Source organism: Suillus clintonianus (assembly GCF_016758775.1).
Source record: "Suillus clintonianus strain FC179 chromosome Unknown DEU56scaffold_20, whole genome shotgun sequence".
NCBI classification, from domain to species: domain Eukaryota; kingdom Fungi; phylum Basidiomycota; class Agaricomycetes; order Boletales; family Suillaceae; genus Suillus; species Suillus clintonianus.
Window position 1 is genome coordinate 19,151 of NW_024539244.1, and position 17,127 is coordinate 36,277.

A 17,127-nucleotide genomic window follows, 5' to 3' on the forward strand; every position below is an offset into this window, starting at 1 on the left:
GTCACGGCTACACTTTGTTATGTGGATTTGGCGCGAAACGTTGGGCCATCTGGAAAGCTGCAACATTGAGCTGGACCGTCACGCAGAGACGCAAAACATTATTGAAGCCGTCGAATATGAAATGATTTGATGGAACCTCTGTTACGTGTTACGAACTTACCAAGTTTTGGAACAATTGGGGTTGTTACGGGACAAGCTCGGACATTCACCTACATGCAGTAACTGTGAAAATGCATAAAAACGCCCAGTACCCCGACACGCACGTCGCATCTCTGCAGTTTAGAGCAAGATGCCTACCACAAGTCCACCTCCACCCTACTCGACACCGTCACTTTACACAAAAACGGCGAACACAGCGCAGTCCATCATTCCGACGACCACACCCGTTCGAGTATTTGAAGCCCATGAAGATGCCGTATGCGCAGTCGCAGTCTTCCCTGATAGACAACGTATGGTGACGGGCTCGAAGGACAAGTCACTTCGTCTGTGGAACTTGAAGAACGGGACCGCGCTGAATAAATTGGAGGGACATCGCAGCTGGGTGCAGGGATTAGCAGTATCACGGGACGGGCAATTGATAGCAAGCGGAGGTTTGAACGGAGAGCTTATCGCCTGGAATGGAGAAACTGGAGAGCGTCTCACTCTTCAACCCATCCAAGCCCATAAAACATGGATCCGCTGGATAGACTTCTCTCCAGATCGAGCTCATACGATCGCGACTGGTTCATCGGATACAACGACAAGATTGTGGAACACAACAACTTGGCAACTGCAAAAGCAGATCAATTGTGGCAGTGAAGTTTTCTGCGTTCAGTACTCACCGTCTGGCGGACTTCTTGCCATCGCGACATCCAAGGATATCCGAATCTGGGATACACGCACAATGAAATTTATCGCAAACTTCGAGGCTCATGCTGTGAATTCTAATTCGAAATCATGGAACGTTTCACTCGCGTGGACGCCCGATGGCACACGGCTTCTCTCTGGAGGAGCTTCTCACGATCCCACCGTACGGGAGTGGGATACGTCGACCTGGAAGCAGGTCGGTGTTCCATGGACAGGCCATTCTGACCTGATCTACGCCATTGCCGTGAATTCTAATGGTACCCTGGTCGCCTCTGCATCTCATGACAAACATGTCCGCCTCTGGCGGCTTTCAGATCGACGGACCATCGCCATATTCGAGCATGCCAATTACGTCCTCCGCGTCACCTTTTCCCTGGATGGCAAGCACATCCTCAGCGCAGGCAAAGATACACACATCTCAAAGTGGGCAATACCGGAAGACATGTGGCCTGATTCCAAAGTAAGTACACACCCTTGACTTAAGTATAACAAGGTTCGAGCATACCCCATGCAGCTCCTCACTTTAAACATGACAATCCGCAATGCATTCATAAATAGGGATTTGTCTACTGCTGAAGCGCTGCTAACACAAGCGATTAATGCTGACGCCAACTTCAACTATATTTCTTACGCCAATCGTTCATTTCTTATGGCGCAGAAACTCGACTGGAACCGCGCGCTTAAAGATGCACGTATAGTAAGATACACTGTCCCATCGTCGCCTCCTTACATAAGCTAACTGGTGGCTCACTAGTCTCTCAGCATCCATCCCTCTTTGACTGGCTGCATCTCCCAGGGTATTGCCCTCTGTGGACAAAAACAGATTGAGGCCGCAATGAAAGCATTTGACCTCGCGTTCATGTTCACAGATGGAGATTCGAAGATCATCCATCTTCTTCTGTTAATTAAGGTATGCCAGTATTTTCTCGCATACTCCTTGCTCCTGACCTTTTTCAGGCCATCGCGCTTTTTAATGCAAACCATCACGAGGAGGCGATACTGCGCGTCCAAGAGCTGGGTACCATTTGCCCCAGTGCTGATACTCGTGCTTGTCGTATGGTAGAAGTGAGCACCAACTTGGTCAAGCCCAGTTTGTGCCTCGACGCTGATTGTTTTGAATTTTGCACGTTAGGCGTATCTACATGTCCAACTGGGAATAAATGCATTGAATGACACGCGTCACGACGACGCTGCTGGCCACTTCGCTGCGGCCGTCAATACCAATGCCTTCTCATCAAAATCGGACATTCATTCTGTTCCTTCTATTTACGAGGACTTTGCAGTGGTGTGTTGATTTGATGCAACCGAATATTTTTTTTTGTCTCACTGACCATTTTTCAGCTCTTCGGGTGGGACCTCGAGTCTTTGTGGCGAACTGCAAACCAGAATCTGTGCGACGTACTCCTTTGCGCAGGTAGACTTGAAGAGGCCCACAAATCGTACCGCTACATGATAGATATGAGTGATGAAATTACGAAGGCAAGCTGCCTTGATTGGTCTACTGGCAAGTCTTCAGTAATGTCGCTCAGGCTACAGTCTCACCAACACATCTCGCTTAGATTTCAAGCAAAAATGCAGCAGGCTTTATGGTACAAACGGAGATGCTGCCCTTGCGGCAAGCGATTTCGATAGGGCCATCGAGCAATACTCAGCGGCGATCGAGCTCGATTCTACGACCGATAAAAACTTTGCAAAGCGCAGTAGGGCGAGGTTATCAAAAATGCTTTGGGATGATGCGCTTCTTGATGCGCAAAAGGTGTGATACCATCCAATTTTTCGTAGCTATGGCTAATTTTCGCGATGCGTAGATCATTGAACTCAGCCCTTCGAGTCATCTCGGATACCAGTTAAAGCTTTCAGCGCTTAATGGCGCAAAACGCCATGACGAAGCCATCGAGGTGCTTTCCAAATTGGGCAATGCTCCCAAAACCCAAATAACTAGTAAGTCCCGACTAATATGACTATGAAGTTGTGCGACGTTTTCTCCAGGACTGGACCCGCATTATGTCAATCATATCAAAGCAGGAAATAATATTCACGAGGCCATTCATGCCCAACTCGACGACGCTCCGCTTCGTCTGCTTAATACCTCGACTGGGCGCATTTGCAATCGAGGTGCTCAGATCAATGCCTTCAAATCGAGCGGCGAATACAAGGAGCTTCTGTCATTTACAATGCAGCATGCAGACCGAAAAGAGGACATTCAAAATGTGGTGGCGAAGTACTTCCGTTGCGCCATGCTATCGCATAGGTGGCAGGAGATGGAGCCTCAGCTCACCGATATCCAGGACAAGGCGGTTGACGAGTTGAAGCCAGTTGGTGGCATCGTAAAGTTGCAGTCGTTCTGTAGGACTGCTCGTAATGCGGGGTATCTCTGGGGGTGGATTGATACATGTTGCATCGACCAAACAAACAGCGTCGAAGTCCAAACATCACTTCAATCCATGTTTGGCTGGTATCGCAGCTCAGCACTTACAATGGTCTACCTTTCGGATGTTCCGCCTTCTTCCGAGTCCGGCGCACTCGCAAGGAGTGCGTGGAACACGCGAGGATGGACCGTCCCAGAATTCTTGGCTCCTAGACACATTCGCTTCTATCAAAAAGATTGGACCCTGTATCTCGATGACCCCTCTCCCAATCACAAGGATTCTATCAAGATCATGCAAGAATTGGAGGATTCGACGGGTATAGATGCACGGGCCCTCGTCGCCTTCCAGCCGGGAATGAAAGATGCCCGACAGAAACTCAGATGGGTATCGACACGTGTCACCACGAAGCAGGAAGACGTTGCATACTCGTTGTTTGGCGTATTTGCCGTCCAGCTATCTGTCCGCTACGGTGAGCAGAAGCAAAACGCACTCGGGCGGCTCTTGCAGGAGATCATAGGCCAGTCTGGGGACATTACCGCCTTAGACTGGGTCGGAAAGCCATCCGAGTACAACAGCTGTCTGCCAGCAGACATTACTTCATACAAAACGCCACCACACCCACACCCATCTCTATCTGACGACGAGCTGCACAAATCAGTCTCTTCGCTACGAGATGCTGAAGCTGTACAGTCAGCTTTGGCATTGCGAAAGAAACTTCACACCCTCCCTGCTGCTCGTTTTGGGCAGCGTCGTCTGCATCTGCCTTGCATCGCATTCCCTGTCACCGAAGTCAAACAGAGGCTTGACGAAGGCCAGGAGACACATGTGACGTATGAAGTCAAGGCAACCGGACTTCGAGACCTATTGATCACCACGGATGAGAAGCTAAGTCAGTTCTCGCCAACGAGACCTACTCGACAGAAATTCGTGCTTGTTTATCCGTGGGGTCTCCTCGAGTGGTCTGATTCCGACTTTCCAGACGATACACAGCCCGGATCTCCGGCTGACTCGGAACTGCAAGCGTTGCGATTGACTGTTCGCCTCGGACAGCAGTTTAGCGCATTTTTATTGCAAAAGCACAAGTGGCGCGAAGAATACAGAAGAGTCGCCTCAGATCACAATATTGTTGCACAAGTGAACGACGTGGCTTCTGTTCACAGTATGATGGACATAAGGACAGTAGAGATATTATAGCCGTGATAGTGGGTATCTTGAGGAATTTTGAATTTTACCTTTACATGGACTGTAACTGTACACTAGCTACGCACATAATTTTTCAGGCACTGGTACTATTTACTGAACTGGGAGAAACTAAACACGATCAACCCCACATCCGTTTAGCTTCGGCTATCATGATGTTTGACGCCATCATCCGCAGTAGTTTGGGGGCAGTGATTCAGTCGGATTGTTTTGCCTCTCCTCTTGCGTATTTAAAACCAATCAGTTGTTACTCTAGTACTACGCGGATATCGCAGTGGAAGCAACGTCGATGTCAGAGCTCAAACCTATCATCTTCTATGACATTCCCAGTGTCGTGGAGGGTCAACCATGGTCTCCAAATACGATGAAAACAAGGCATGTACGGTCACGGTTTACCCAGCTCATGAGTTCCTCTTTATCATTAGATTAACATGTCAGTGCACAGATACTGTCTCGCCTTCAAGGGTCTGCCCTTCGAGACCGTCTGGCTCGAGTTTCCGAAGATCAGGCCCTTCTATGAGCAGAATTCTCTTGCACCTACCGCCTTGCGGGACATCAAGGGAATCCCAACACCCGTGTACACACTTCCTGTCATCATGGATCCCAATACGAATAGGTTGATTGGAGACTCCTTTGCGATCGCACAGTACCTTGATGAGCAATACCCCGATACACCGAAAGTACTGCCAAATAACACAGCTGCGCTGGTGCACGTCTTTCACACCGCATTCTATAACGCGACAAAGGGCGTTGTCATGCTGGGCTGTTTTAAAGGTGCTCAGAAGCTCAATTCCGAGAGCAAAGAGTACTATGTTCGTACTCGTCCGGAGTGGTTCGGCATTCCATGGGAGCAGTTTGCACCGCCCGAGAAGAGAGAGAAACAGTGGAGTCTATTGCAGGCTGGATGCAATACCGTGGACGGGTGGTATGCGAAGAGCAGCGGTCAATTTATATTGGGGGATACACCGTGTTTTGCTGACTTCATGGTTGCGGGGCTATGCAAGTGGATACAGTACTGCTTTGAGAATCAGGAGTGGGAAGAACTTAAGAGCTGGAACGGAGGGCGATGGGGGAGACTGGCGGAGGCGACTGACAGGTATCTTGATTGTTCAAAGTAGTTCCGTTGAGCGTGATGCGCTCGGCTTACTTATAAAACACAAATGACACGAGTAGGAAGCAGTTATAATTATGAATCGACGAGTGAAATATTGATACAATATGTGGAGCCATGATGGGGTAAAGGTATGTACTGCGAGTCCAGTTATGATGGAGGCGGGCGACGGAGAATAACAGGGGGTTTTGGTGCGGTGGTGGTCTCCGCTGCAGGCTTCGGCCGCTTCGCCAGAGAATCGTCCGAGGCCAGATCTTCTTCTCGACTACGTTTGCTAGCACCAATGATAGACATTCCTGTGGTACCGGAGGTAGTTGCAGCAGCAGAGGGTGGAGGGCCGCCCCGGCCTCGGATACTGAGGCCTCTCCCAGCGCCGCGCGGTACAACTCTGCCTCGGCCACCTCTAGGGACACCGAGTGGCACCGCACCACTGGTGGGTTGCTTTTCTCCACTGGCAGCTGCAGGTTGACCTATTGAGGCGGCGGCGGCGGCGGCAGGCTTCACAGGTATTGCACTTGCCGCAGTTGTTGACTGTGTAGAAGCCGTGGCTGGTTGTGAAGTAGAAGATGCAGCAGAGGCTGGGGGTGGTGGTGCCTTGGAGGTCGACGCTGTGGGCGTTTGCGGTGGTGGGGCCTCAGGGATCAAACCAGACTTTCGCCACTCCAACACCTGCGCCTCCAGGTCCTTCAGCCTGGCCTGAGATCGAACAAGCTGACCATCTTTGATCTTACTCTTCGCCTGTGATTCCATCCTACCCCGCTCGACCGCCGCATCCAATTCCGCGCTACGTTGAGCTTGGAGCTCTGCGTCATGAGCAGCGATAGCAGCTGCAATAGTGGCTTGCGTTGACTCATCGGAAGAAGTAGCAGGCTCCGCTTTGACAGCCTTAGTGGCAGCGTCTACTGCTGCCTTGAGGGCCGCCTCGTGCTGGGCAGTCAGCTGAGCTCGGAGAGCTTCCAGTTCTTGGGCATGCTTTTTCGATAGTTCCTCAGTGTTTACAGAAGCACCGCCTGCAGTTTCACTCTTGGCCTTCTCGATAGCAGCGGCGACAGTGGCAGCTTGTTCCGTGTTCAACCTGTCCCTGGCTTTCTGCATTTCTTGTATTCTAGCCTGGAATTTGTCATTCGATTGACGAAGGTTCCTGACGTCATCGGAGATCTTTTTCGCCAGCTCGTCTGCGGTCTAAAAAAGCAAGTCGTCAGAGTAGCGACACACAGTCAAAGCAAGTGACCAACATTAGCACGCGTCAACGCCTCATCTCGTGCCTTTACAAGCTCAAGCTTTTCTGATTCCCAGGAGCGCACAGTGTCAGAAGGTGGAGCAGAAGAAGCTTTGATCAGAGCCTCCTTTTCTGCCAAAATCCTATCTCGTTCCTCCCTGAGGGAAGCCTAGATGAATGGGGTAAGCAACGAAACTTTGACTGATGAGAAGAACATACAATGAGCACAACTTGATCTGATGAACCTTCGACCGGCGCTTGGGCCTTCGCAGCCCTTTCTTTGGCCAACGCTTGCTCCAAAGTTGCCTTCTCCTGCCGTAACCTCTCCAGCTGGGAATTCAACTGCTGCGACGCATCAGGTGCCGAAGTGGTGCGCAATGCGTCTCGTTCGGCAGTCAGGGTTTTTATTTTGCCCTCGAGCTCACTGACGGTGGCATTGAGCTGAGACTTCTCGCTGTTAAGCAACCCAAGACTAGATTTGAACTTGTCTACACTCTTCGTATTGCTGTCTTTGTGAATTCTGAAGTTAGCCTCGAGACGTGAGAGCTTGATACTGTGGTTAGAACGGCGTTATCGTCTGGAAAGAAAGTATGTACCCGGGCTTGAATAGTGTTTGCTTTCTCTTCATGTTCCGCAGCCAATTTCTCCGCGTCGGCCTTCTGCGTTTTCAGCGTTTCGATTTCGTCTTTCAATCCTTGGATCTCAGCAGGGTCGGTACGATCATACTTCCAAGGCACGTCAGCTTAAGGAAAGATAAATAGTCCTGAACACTTACTTTGCTCAGCAACTGCGCGTTACGTTCTTGCCAACGGCGGGTCTCTCCCTCAAGACGGGTGATCTGTGCATCTCGGGCTTGCAGCTCTGCTTGTGCGACACGAGCCTGTTCCTTGGCGGGTTCAAGCTCTGCAGACAATGCCCGCAGTTTAGCGTCGAGTTCGCGGGAGCGCTTAGCATAAGTCTCGCAGTCAGTGCGGAGGGTGGCGTTGCTTTCTCGAAGAATGTTGAACTGGTTGATCCTCTCCAACATCTCAGCGTGCTGAGCATCCGAAGTCGCCGCTTCCATCGCCCGTTCTCTCTCCTGATGCAATCGTCATTCATGATTGACGGTGTCCCATTAAAGCAAACGTACCTCAGCAAGGGTTGCTCTGGTCTCTTGCAAACTCTGAGTCAGGTGCTCGATCTGAGCCTTCAATCGGACATTCTCCTGTTTACTGAGCTCCAGCTGGAGATCAACTATCTCTTTCTCCTTGCGCAGGTAAGCCACCACAGATCTGAGCTCTGAAACCTTAGTATCCACATCGCCGCCAACATCCGCATCACCAGCAGTGCCATCGGTAGCAGAAGAGTCTACAGCCTGACGTATGCGCGTAGCTTGGGTACTAACAGTCTCGAGATGTTGATGAAGAAGAGCATTCTGTGCGGACAGATCCTTGGAGCTGTATTTTCCTCAGACAAAGAACCGGTCGGCATCAAGTCAAGAACCCACCGTGCGTTAAGATCAGCAATCTCCTTGTCCAAAGCTTCCTTTTGCTGTCTCCAGCTGCCCTCAGACGCTGCCAGCTTAGCTTGGGCATTGGCAGCTTCTGACAGGTTCTCCCTGGAGGTAGCTTGAGAGACGGAAAGCTGTTGTTTGAGGGTCTCGATGGTCTTGATCGACTCCGCATGGACGATGACTTCGCGCGAGTATCTATCTTCTGCGGCCTGAAAAAGATTAAGAATACGGGTAATAACAATAGAATAATAGCAACTTACAAGCGCCCTTTCCTCCTGCTGGCGAACTTCATTCTCGCGAGATGTACGATCAGTCTCAGAAGTCTTCTCAGAGGTGCTCAGGTCAACGATGGTATCCTCCAAAGTCTTCTTGTCATTAGTCCAAACCAGACGCTCCGACTCAAACGTGCGTTGAAGTTCAGAGAACTTGCCGGCAGACTGTCGCAAATCATCCTCCACACTGCGCAGTTTATCTTGAAGGGCCTTGTACTCGAGCTGTAAAGAGCAATATGAGGACCAAAGCTCTGACAAGTCGAGTGGAGCCCACCTCGTTCTTCGAAATTTGCGCCTCAGTCTCAGTCTTGTATTCGTCGTGCGTAGCATTTAGCGCGGACAGAGCAGTTTCGTTGGCTTGAGAGATCTCTTGGAATTGTTGCATGTGGCTACGGGCAGCTGCAAGATCGACTTGAGCGACCTTCAAAGCAGACCTAGAATGAATTCAGCATGATGCCACAAATAGAGTCCTTGGGCACTAACCGCAATTCCGCGACTTCTTGCTCGAGTTGTTGTTCACGTGGAAGGTCTTGCGCAGTAGGAGCAACACCATTGGCAACCGATGGCCGACGTTCGTACACGGCAAGTTTCTCCTCGTTACCTTGTAGTTGGCGTGTAAGTTGGTCGACACGCTCTTGAAGGTGGACTTTGCTGGTTTCTGCACCGACGAGAGACTCCCGGGCTTGAGATAGTTGTTCGGTCTGCAACCTATCAGAACTGGCATATGTCCGAAGAGGAGGTGAAACATACCGTCTTGTCCAGGCGGGTTTGCAGGTCCTTTAAGTCGATATCCTTCTGAAGTGTAACGTGGCGGACTGCATCGCGCTCCTGCAAGAGCTGAGCCTTCATGTCTTTCCTGTGGTGGCCAATTAGTCTCTTATGACATCGAGAGAGTACAATCAGTTCCGCACGTCTGGTCATCCATCGTCTGGATTTGGTTCTCCAGACGCCGGCGGTCATTTTCTCCCGAACGTTCAAGATCGCCGTGCATCCTCTGCACATTGGCCATAAGATCAGCCAGGTGAGACCGCTCCACGGAAAGGGTCTTGTTCTCCTGTACCAGGCGGACTTGGACAGACTTGAAATAACAATACTCAACACCACGTTCCTCGACAGCAAAAAACGCTCACCTCCCATATCTTCTTCTCCGCACGCAGGTTAGCATTGTCATTCCGCAACTGCTCGACACGGCTATTGGCCTCCGACAATTCGTGCTGGGCCCGATTACACTCGACATCAATCCGGATATACTGGTCGTAGAGTTGCTGATTGCGCTTCGTCAAGTTGTCGATATCGCGGGTATGTAGCGCTGTTTCGTCCTGGCTCATACGATGACGGTCTTGGAAAATCTAAACGACAGAAAGCAGGACACAACAATGAGAGTGCTTACCAGCGAGATTTTCAATCTTTGCATTCGCCTTCGCAAGCGCAACATTGACCTGCCCGAGGTCGCGATGCGCTTGCTGTAACTCCTCTCGAAGCTTCACAGAGTCCATTCCCATCTCAGCTTTATAGGCCTCAAATTGAGCTTGCACGTCTTCAAGTTCTGCAGCTAGATTGTCTTTGATGGGACCAGAAATGCCGTTAATGTCGCCGTTGACACCCGGATGGAGTCCCGAGCGCTCAGCCCGCGCAAGCATTGCTTTCAACGCATCCCGCTCCTTCATGTACGCCTGAATAGTCATATCGCTGCTCTTCTTCTGTCTCTCGAGCTGTGCGGCCAAATCCTGAATTGCCTCGTGCGCCTCTCTCACAGCTTCACTCTGCTCTTGCTCAAGTGCTTCACGGTACTCACGCTCCTCTGCCTCCATTTTCGCGCCAAGTTCACGAACGATCTTGAGTAGCTTCTGGTTCTGCTCTTGCAGCCCACCGATGCTGCGGAACAACACGAGGTTGTTGGTGATGACCGCGTCGATGTTTTCAGCTGGTAGGGGGTCCATTTCTTCCATTTCCACATCCGTGGGCAAAGACGGGTCTGTGCGTCTCCCGAGTTCCTTGAGCAAAGTTTGAACTTGCCGGCCCAGGTCATCGAGCTGTCGTTGCAGAAGCTCATTCTCTGAGTGCGATTTCTTCAACTTCTGCGAAGCTTCTTGGAATGCGTTTGAGTTAGCTTCTCGTTCGGCGAGCGCGGTCGAGAGTTGTGAGGCAAGTTGTGCGGCTTCAGATTGTAGGCGGTCGTACTCTTCCCGTTGTTGTGATAGAATGGGTGCCTAGACAGATGATCAGACTACTGTCTTAATGACATGGGAATGCAACTTACCCGTTCCTCGATCTGAGCCAACACTGCAGAAAGCGTTCTGTCCATGTGATCATACTCGGCTGACTTCTTTGCTAGTTCATCCTGCAAGCGTACGTAGTCGGCATAGACCTCGGTGAAAGTCTTGCCAGTCTTCTGCGCCCTGCTGACCATTGCGACCGTCGGGCTCAAACCGAGCATACCTTCCATTCCGGCCCCTTGGGCAAGATTACGAGCGGGCGTGGATGGGGTTCCTGGGACAGGAGTTCCGCGGGTGGCGACAGGCAATTCACCACGGTTCATACGTTCAAGGACAGTCTCAAGTTGGTCGACCTTTCGTTCCGCTTCCTCTCGGGCCCGCTTCTCCCTCTCGACTTCAGCATGCAGGGCAGCCTCGCGACGCTCAGCGCGTTCACCGACACCTGCCCATTCGCGTTCAATGCCTTCGACGATCTCCTTTGCCTGCTTCTCGCGCTCTTCCATAATGTTTACTAGTCGTCGCAGTCCGGATGCTTCACTGGTGAACGCTGCTTCCTGTTCCGCAAGCTGTCCAGTCAAATCCTGTACGCGTGCAAGAGCCTGCGTGAGTTGGTGTGTTTGAGATGAGTGCGCGCTCTGGAGAGCTTTGAATGCGCTCTCCGATGCTGAGTGTTGTTGAGTGAGTGAGTCATGTGCGGCTTGAAGAGTCGCGGACTCGGCATGTTTCGTGCGTCGGTATTTAGCGTGTTCTTCGATTTTGGAGGACAACTCGGAGGTGACACGCTCGACTTCGGACTGTGAAAGTTCGAGTTGCTGCGTTAGAGAGTCGATCTTGAACTGAAGGTGTGTTAGGTAAAAGAAAGCTACATTTCAGGTAGGAGTATACGTGCCTTGTTGGACGTTTCTGATGAGCTGAGTTCGCGCACTTGGGCCTCCTGGGTTTGGTGTTCTTGACGTGCTTGTCGAAGGCTGTTGCGCAAATTTTGTATCTCATCTGAAAAGTATCAACTACGAATTCATGAGAAAAGTTCAAATTACGTACCGTCGCGCTGCGTTGCATCTTCCTTCAACCTATTGACCACACCCATAAGGTCACGTTTTTCGCGTTCAGCGTCTTCGACACGATGTTTCAATTGATCAAGCTCCGTCGACGAAGAGGACTGCGAGGTGCTAAAATTTGATATCTGTGCTTCTAAGCTGCTCTTCGATACAGCTCCAGGAAACATAAGCTTTGAATAGACTGACGGTAGAACTATACATACCGAGCTGCTCCTTTTCTTGCCTCGTGACTGTGAGCTGATTCTGAACATTTTCAAGAGAAGATTCAAGACTTTTGGTCTTGTTCTCCGCATCTTGATATGCCTGGTCCAATTCTATTTCCCTCCGTTCAACCTCTGCTCTCGCCTCCTCTAGGTCTCTCTGAGTGGCATTGGTTTCGGTGACTTGTGCGAGTAGTAATCTGTACACAGATACTATTGTCTCAGGGGTTGGGGTAGCAAATGAGACTTCTGGTATCAAGCTTGAAAGTTCTTCCACATCGATGTCGATAGGTAGTGGGACGCTGAATGGTTGCGGATGGCTGAACTCGTCTGTTCCTTGTGTTGATGCGCCGTCGTGGTCGTGGTGAACGGCTGCGGCAGCAGCGGCCTTGCTTTTTCGCCTTGTGCCCACCATGTAATATGGGGAGGGACGAGCTGAGCTTTAGCCTGAATCAAGTCTTGAATGAATAAATTGCAGACAATGCGAGGCCTGCGTTGGACTCCCACGCCACGACTTATGCATACTGACCTTCCTTTTTGAGATATGATAGTTCTGCTCTTTACTACTTGCTCGCAACCGTGATCGTCCAAGTGCTGATCGTCCTTCTCACTTATCATGTCTTTCTTCAATTCAATAGGGTGAGCTCATGGTCATAGTCCTAAAACCATCTAAAATGTCGTCCTAGTCGTTCCATGTCGCGTACACCTCGCGGACCAAAGCGTTCGCCTACACCAACCTCTTCGACGTTCTCGTCTGACATGCCACCCCCACCTGTGCCTGCGTCTCCAGTCACACCTGGCGTCCAAAAACCCCTTTACCTGTGCAGCCCATTCGTAGAGGCAGCACTCGTCAAAGGCAACTTCAAAACCATCGTCGTTCTTCCAAAGTATGTCGACATCATGGAGTGGGTAGCCGTCAATGGTATGTCTTTCAGTCCCACTTTACCGAGCCATCTCAAATGGCGCGTTAGTCTTTGACTTTTATACCAACTTGAACGAGTTTTATGGCGTAATCTCGGAGTGCTGTACGCAACAATCATGTCCGACCATGTCTGCTGGACAAAAGTACGTATCTTCATATTCCAAGCGTGTTGGTTCATAACGCCCTGCAGTCTCAACTATACATGGATCAATCAAGATCGCAAGAGCGTCCATCTTGCTGCACCCACATACATCGACTACGTCATGACATGGATTCAAAACCTTCTCGATGATGAAAATGTTTTCCCCACAAAGTCTGGTAAGAACTCTCTTGCTGCACCCACCTCCCTCTGTAACCATTCCTGCACAGGACATGACTTCCCGCAATCCTTCCCTTCGACCGTCAAACACGTTTACCGTCAGCTCCTTCGCGTATTCGCACACATCTACCACGCCCATTACTCTCAAATCCTCCATCTCCGCTCAGAGCCCCATTTCAACTCCCTCTTTGCTCATTTTCTCGCATTCGGCCGAGAATATGAACTGTTGGACATCAAAGATGTGAAGGGTGCTGCTAATTCACCCGTCGGCACTGGTATGCTTTGGGAGAAGTGGAGGGAAATGGGAATATTAGAAGGTTAGAATGCTTGCGGGCCAAGTATACGCGGGGCAGTGGGTATTTGATTTTGTTCTTCATTCACTCCGTTGTATTAGTGTTGACAGTCTGGAATTTATGTTCATTTTCATGCCGTGGTTTTGCGCAGAAAGATTGGAGCCATATCAGAGTGCCACTTGTGGGCTCGTAATTGATGGAGTATATTCGACCATGAATTATCCGGATCCGAAGAAGACAAAACTGCCATACCCCAACCTGTTCTGTGTTCGTATCGATACCGTTCAATTCTGGCAATCTCAGAGGGATAGTTTTTTCAATGGTCGTGTTGCTGATGAAGTTCAGGGGCAGCAAGCAAGAATCACTTCGGTGAGTATCGTACATTCATCTCAGCTTGTGCTCCGAGTCATGATTCAAGACTGCGATTCAGAGACAGTACTATTAAAATTTCTTGCGAATGTACTGGATGTCTTGCGACGGTCAATGATGATCTACGTGAGGATCGATGGCAGACTGAACGCTGTACAGACATCGAAGTTTGGAAGGCGGCCGCAGTGGAAGCCATGTACGTAAGAACGTACAATGTATTCCGATTTCCGAAGTGATCGCCATAAACTTGATTGACTTGGTAACATTGCTCGGCTCGGCATATGTTTATAAACTTCAGAGTCACCCAAGTCGTCAGCATCATGATCAACACATGGCGCCTGATAAAGCTGCTCCCAGATTAGTTCTTGCCCGCGCGACCAGTAGGACTGCCGTTAGCCGCCCACTGGCAAATATGCTGATCTTCTGCATTCCAGGTGACATACAATCTGCGACGCAAATCCACCTGGTAAACATCTTACTCCAAAAATGTCGCAGTTGAATTGATTTATTCACTGACCTTAGAGTGGCGCACGCAACCGCAAGAGACGGGCGCTCCGTATCATCCGCGATATACCATTTTCCCCCACTGAAGTGGCCTCGGCCCCCCTGCCTAATTATCGAATTATCACGGCATGGACTGGACGTAACTCATCTCCGTGAAAGGCTGGACTTTCGCCTTCAAGCTGTTTAATATCTGCACCCTGTTCACTGCTGACGCTAATTCATAAACACCGATGCCGGGGAATCACTCTCGGAGGTCCCTACAGCAAGCCGATGAACTTCGTAGGTCATCGCTGCCACAGACATGACTATAAAGATCCCAATAGATCTCATGTCGAATCCAACACAACAATGAACGCATCTACCATCGCTACACTAGCTATACCCTCACCACTGAGTCTCTGGACGACCGCACGGTCGTTTGGCGCACTCAATCTCGCTGGGTCATTTGCTGCACTATGGGCTCTTGTCAAAGTCCTGGCGGCGCTTCGCTGGCGATTCAAGACGACTCAACTCCGGGGTCCACCTCGTACCAGCTTGGTATACGGCGTTTCGCACGACCTCGGCTCATCTAATGATAGTGGTGCAATGTATGAACATTGGGCGGAGGAATATGGGGTAGCGTATATGATTCCGAGCATCCTCGGACAAACCAGCATCGTGCTGTGCGACCCAAGAGCTATAGCACATTTTCTTGCCCGAGAGTCATGGACGTATTTGCAGACGTCCCTTTCGCTGGCACTTTTAGAGGGATCAGTATGTTAAAGTCCTCTTCTTACTTACTTGATCTATCTGATACATCTTGTCAGATCGGCAAAGGGCTACTATGGGCTGAGGGTGAACACCACAGAAGGTGCTGTTCAGTTCTTGTCCGAGCGCCAGAGACTAATCGACCATCTGCGAATCAGGCAGCGGAAGGCTCTTACGCCAGCTTTCAGCAATGCAGCCATTCGGAAACTCACGCCAGTGTTTTATGACTCAGCGTACAAGGTAAGGATTCACAATGCGGGAAATGTATCTCTGAGCTTGATACTTTACAGGTCAAAGATGCATGGGACACCATTATAGAATCGAGCAAAGACGGGAATGCTGTCATTGAAGTTCAAAACTGGTGCGTAGCTTTTCTGGCTTGACAAAGTAGAATTCCTCATCGAAACAACTCCAAGGATGAACCATATATCGTACGTGACGATTTTTTTGCCATCCAAGTCTCGAAAATGACGCAATATCAGTCTGGATACGATTGGCATCGCTGGTTTCTCCCATGATTTTGGCTCGCTCGATGGAAAGCGCACCAGCGTGACCGAAATGTTTGACACTTTCGGAAACAACCCACAAGCCTCAGCAGTGAACGAAGCCCCCGTCCTGCTCGCGTCAGCATTTCCGATCATTACCAAGATGCCCAGTAACGGGACGAAGCTGTTTAAGAAGCTTGGCGTAACCTTGGAAAAAATATCGAACGAGTTGTTGATTCGCAGTCGCCGGGAAAAGGATGCGAATGTGAGCGAGAGAGACGAGGAGAAGTCCATCATTGGATTGTTGCGTACGCACTTTTCATGATTCGTCGTATTCCCTTTATTGACGCATTTATCAGTCAAATCTGAAGGCCAGGATGCCGAGCTTCATATGTCCAAAGACGAAGTAGTGGCTCAGGTCCGTGGAGAGTATTACAGCCATTTTTTTCAAGCTGATGTCCTGCAGATGAAGGTATTGCTTCTCGCGGGCTATGAGACGACATCCAGTGAGTTGATTTTGTTTCTGGTGCTATCACATTGACTGATTTTTCCTTGGCAGTCAGTCTTACGGTAAGTCTACTGTCTGATAACATCTGCGCAATCCATTCATATGATGATCAGTGGGCGCTGCTCGAGCTGTCGCAACGCCCCGATGCCCAAACAAGACTCAGAGAGGAACTGTTTGCGTTTGGTGCAGATCCGACATATGACCAATTAAAGGCCAATCTCCCGTTCTTGGATGGGGTCGTTCATGAAGTTCTACGACTCCATCCTCCGGTACGCGAGTTCGTTCGTCTTGTGAGTGCGCCTATCTACATGCGAATAGACACCCTAACAATAGATATACAGGCAGCTGCAGACGACGTCATTCCTTTGAGCGAACCCGTGCGCACCGCGTCCGGGGAAATGACGGATAATATATATGCAGCGAAGGGGACGTTGATCACGGTATCGGTCCCAGCGATCAATCGCTCTGTGGCCATCTGGGGACCTGACGCAAAGGAATTCAAGCCTGAACGTTGGCTAGCTGAAGGGGGCATCAACGGGAAAGCCAAAGAAGTCCAAGGTCACAGGCATCTGCTGACATTTACCGATGGTCCAAGGACGTGTCTTGGAAAAGATTTTGCGATTGCGGAATTCAAGGTAATTTCTACGAATCAGCTGGTGTCGACGTTACTCATTGCGATTCAGGCGGTTTTGTTGGTTCTGGTGAAGAACTTCGTGTTTGAGATGCGGGATGGACCGGATACTCAGGTCGAGGTTGCGAAGGGAATTTTACCTCGTCCGCGGGTTGTTGGAGAGGATGGTATCGGGGCACCTTTGAGAGTTCGTCGGTATGAATGAGTGGCTATGTTACACTAGCACATCAGTGAACCGGTGAGTTCTTGCTGGCCATTATGCTGATTGCGGTGCTTTTATATGGTCTTATATTGGTCTTATATTACTTTATATTCCAATGTGACGAAATCCTTTCCTATATGTTACGAATATATGACAATATCTTC

General features: G+C 50.1%; 4 protein-coding genes across 4 annotated transcripts; 3 read left to right on the plus strand and 1 right to left on the minus strand.

Annotated features, from left to right (window-relative positions):
* Positions 1-4,397: 4,397 nt before the first annotated feature.
* On the plus strand, positions 4,398-5,608 carry DEU56DRAFT_790718 (uncharacterized protein). The gene is made up of 3 exons (XM_041352620.1): positions 4,398-4,417; positions 4,476-4,790; positions 4,861-5,608. The coding sequence occupies exons 2-3, from the start codon at positions 4,705-4,707 to the stop codon at positions 5,531-5,533; spliced, it is 759 nt and encodes a 252-aa protein (XP_041210597.1). The 5' UTR covers positions 4,398-4,417; positions 4,476-4,704; the 3' UTR covers positions 5,534-5,608.
* Positions 5,609-12,466, minus strand: DEU56DRAFT_790720 (uncharacterized protein). Its single transcript, XM_041352621.1, has 18 exons — positions 11,987-12,466; positions 11,767-11,937; positions 11,615-11,718; positions 10,770-11,561; positions 9,900-10,719; positions 9,640-9,848; positions 9,421-9,587; positions 9,260-9,365; positions 8,993-9,210; positions 8,784-8,943; positions 8,498-8,731; positions 8,232-8,446; positions 7,875-8,181; positions 7,521-7,823; positions 7,342-7,470; positions 6,965-7,291; positions 6,762-6,914; positions 5,609-6,708 (listed from the first exon to the last, which is right to left on the minus strand). The coding sequence occupies exons 1-18, from the start codon at positions 12,396-12,398 to the stop codon at positions 5,677-5,679; spliced, it is 5,859 nt and encodes a 1,952-aa protein (XP_041210598.1). The 5' UTR covers positions 12,399-12,466; the 3' UTR covers positions 5,609-5,676.
* A 55-nt stretch (positions 12,467-12,521) lies between these two features.
* On the plus strand, positions 12,522-13,654 carry DEU56DRAFT_790721 (Mob1/phocein). The gene is made up of 5 exons (XM_041352622.1): positions 12,522-12,622; positions 12,670-12,905; positions 12,955-13,048; positions 13,096-13,223; positions 13,275-13,654. The coding sequence occupies exons 1-5, from the start codon at positions 12,600-12,602 to the stop codon at positions 13,544-13,546; spliced, it is 753 nt and encodes a 250-aa protein (XP_041210599.1). The 5' UTR covers positions 12,522-12,599; the 3' UTR covers positions 13,547-13,654.
* Positions 13,655-14,695: 1,041 nt separating this feature from the next.
* DEU56DRAFT_979190 (cytochrome P450) lies at positions 14,696-17,086 on the plus strand. Its single transcript, XM_041359732.1, has 12 exons — positions 14,696-15,143; positions 15,197-15,240; positions 15,296-15,377; positions 15,428-15,498; positions 15,554-15,568; positions 15,620-15,930; positions 15,982-16,040; positions 16,089-16,128; positions 16,182-16,192; positions 16,244-16,420; positions 16,472-16,765; positions 16,814-17,086. Exons 1-12 carry the CDS (start codon positions 14,739-14,741, stop codon positions 16,964-16,966), a joined length of 1,662 nt encoding a protein of 553 aa, XP_041210600.1. The 5' UTR covers positions 14,696-14,738; the 3' UTR covers positions 16,967-17,086.
* Positions 17,087-17,127: the final 41 nt, after the last annotated feature.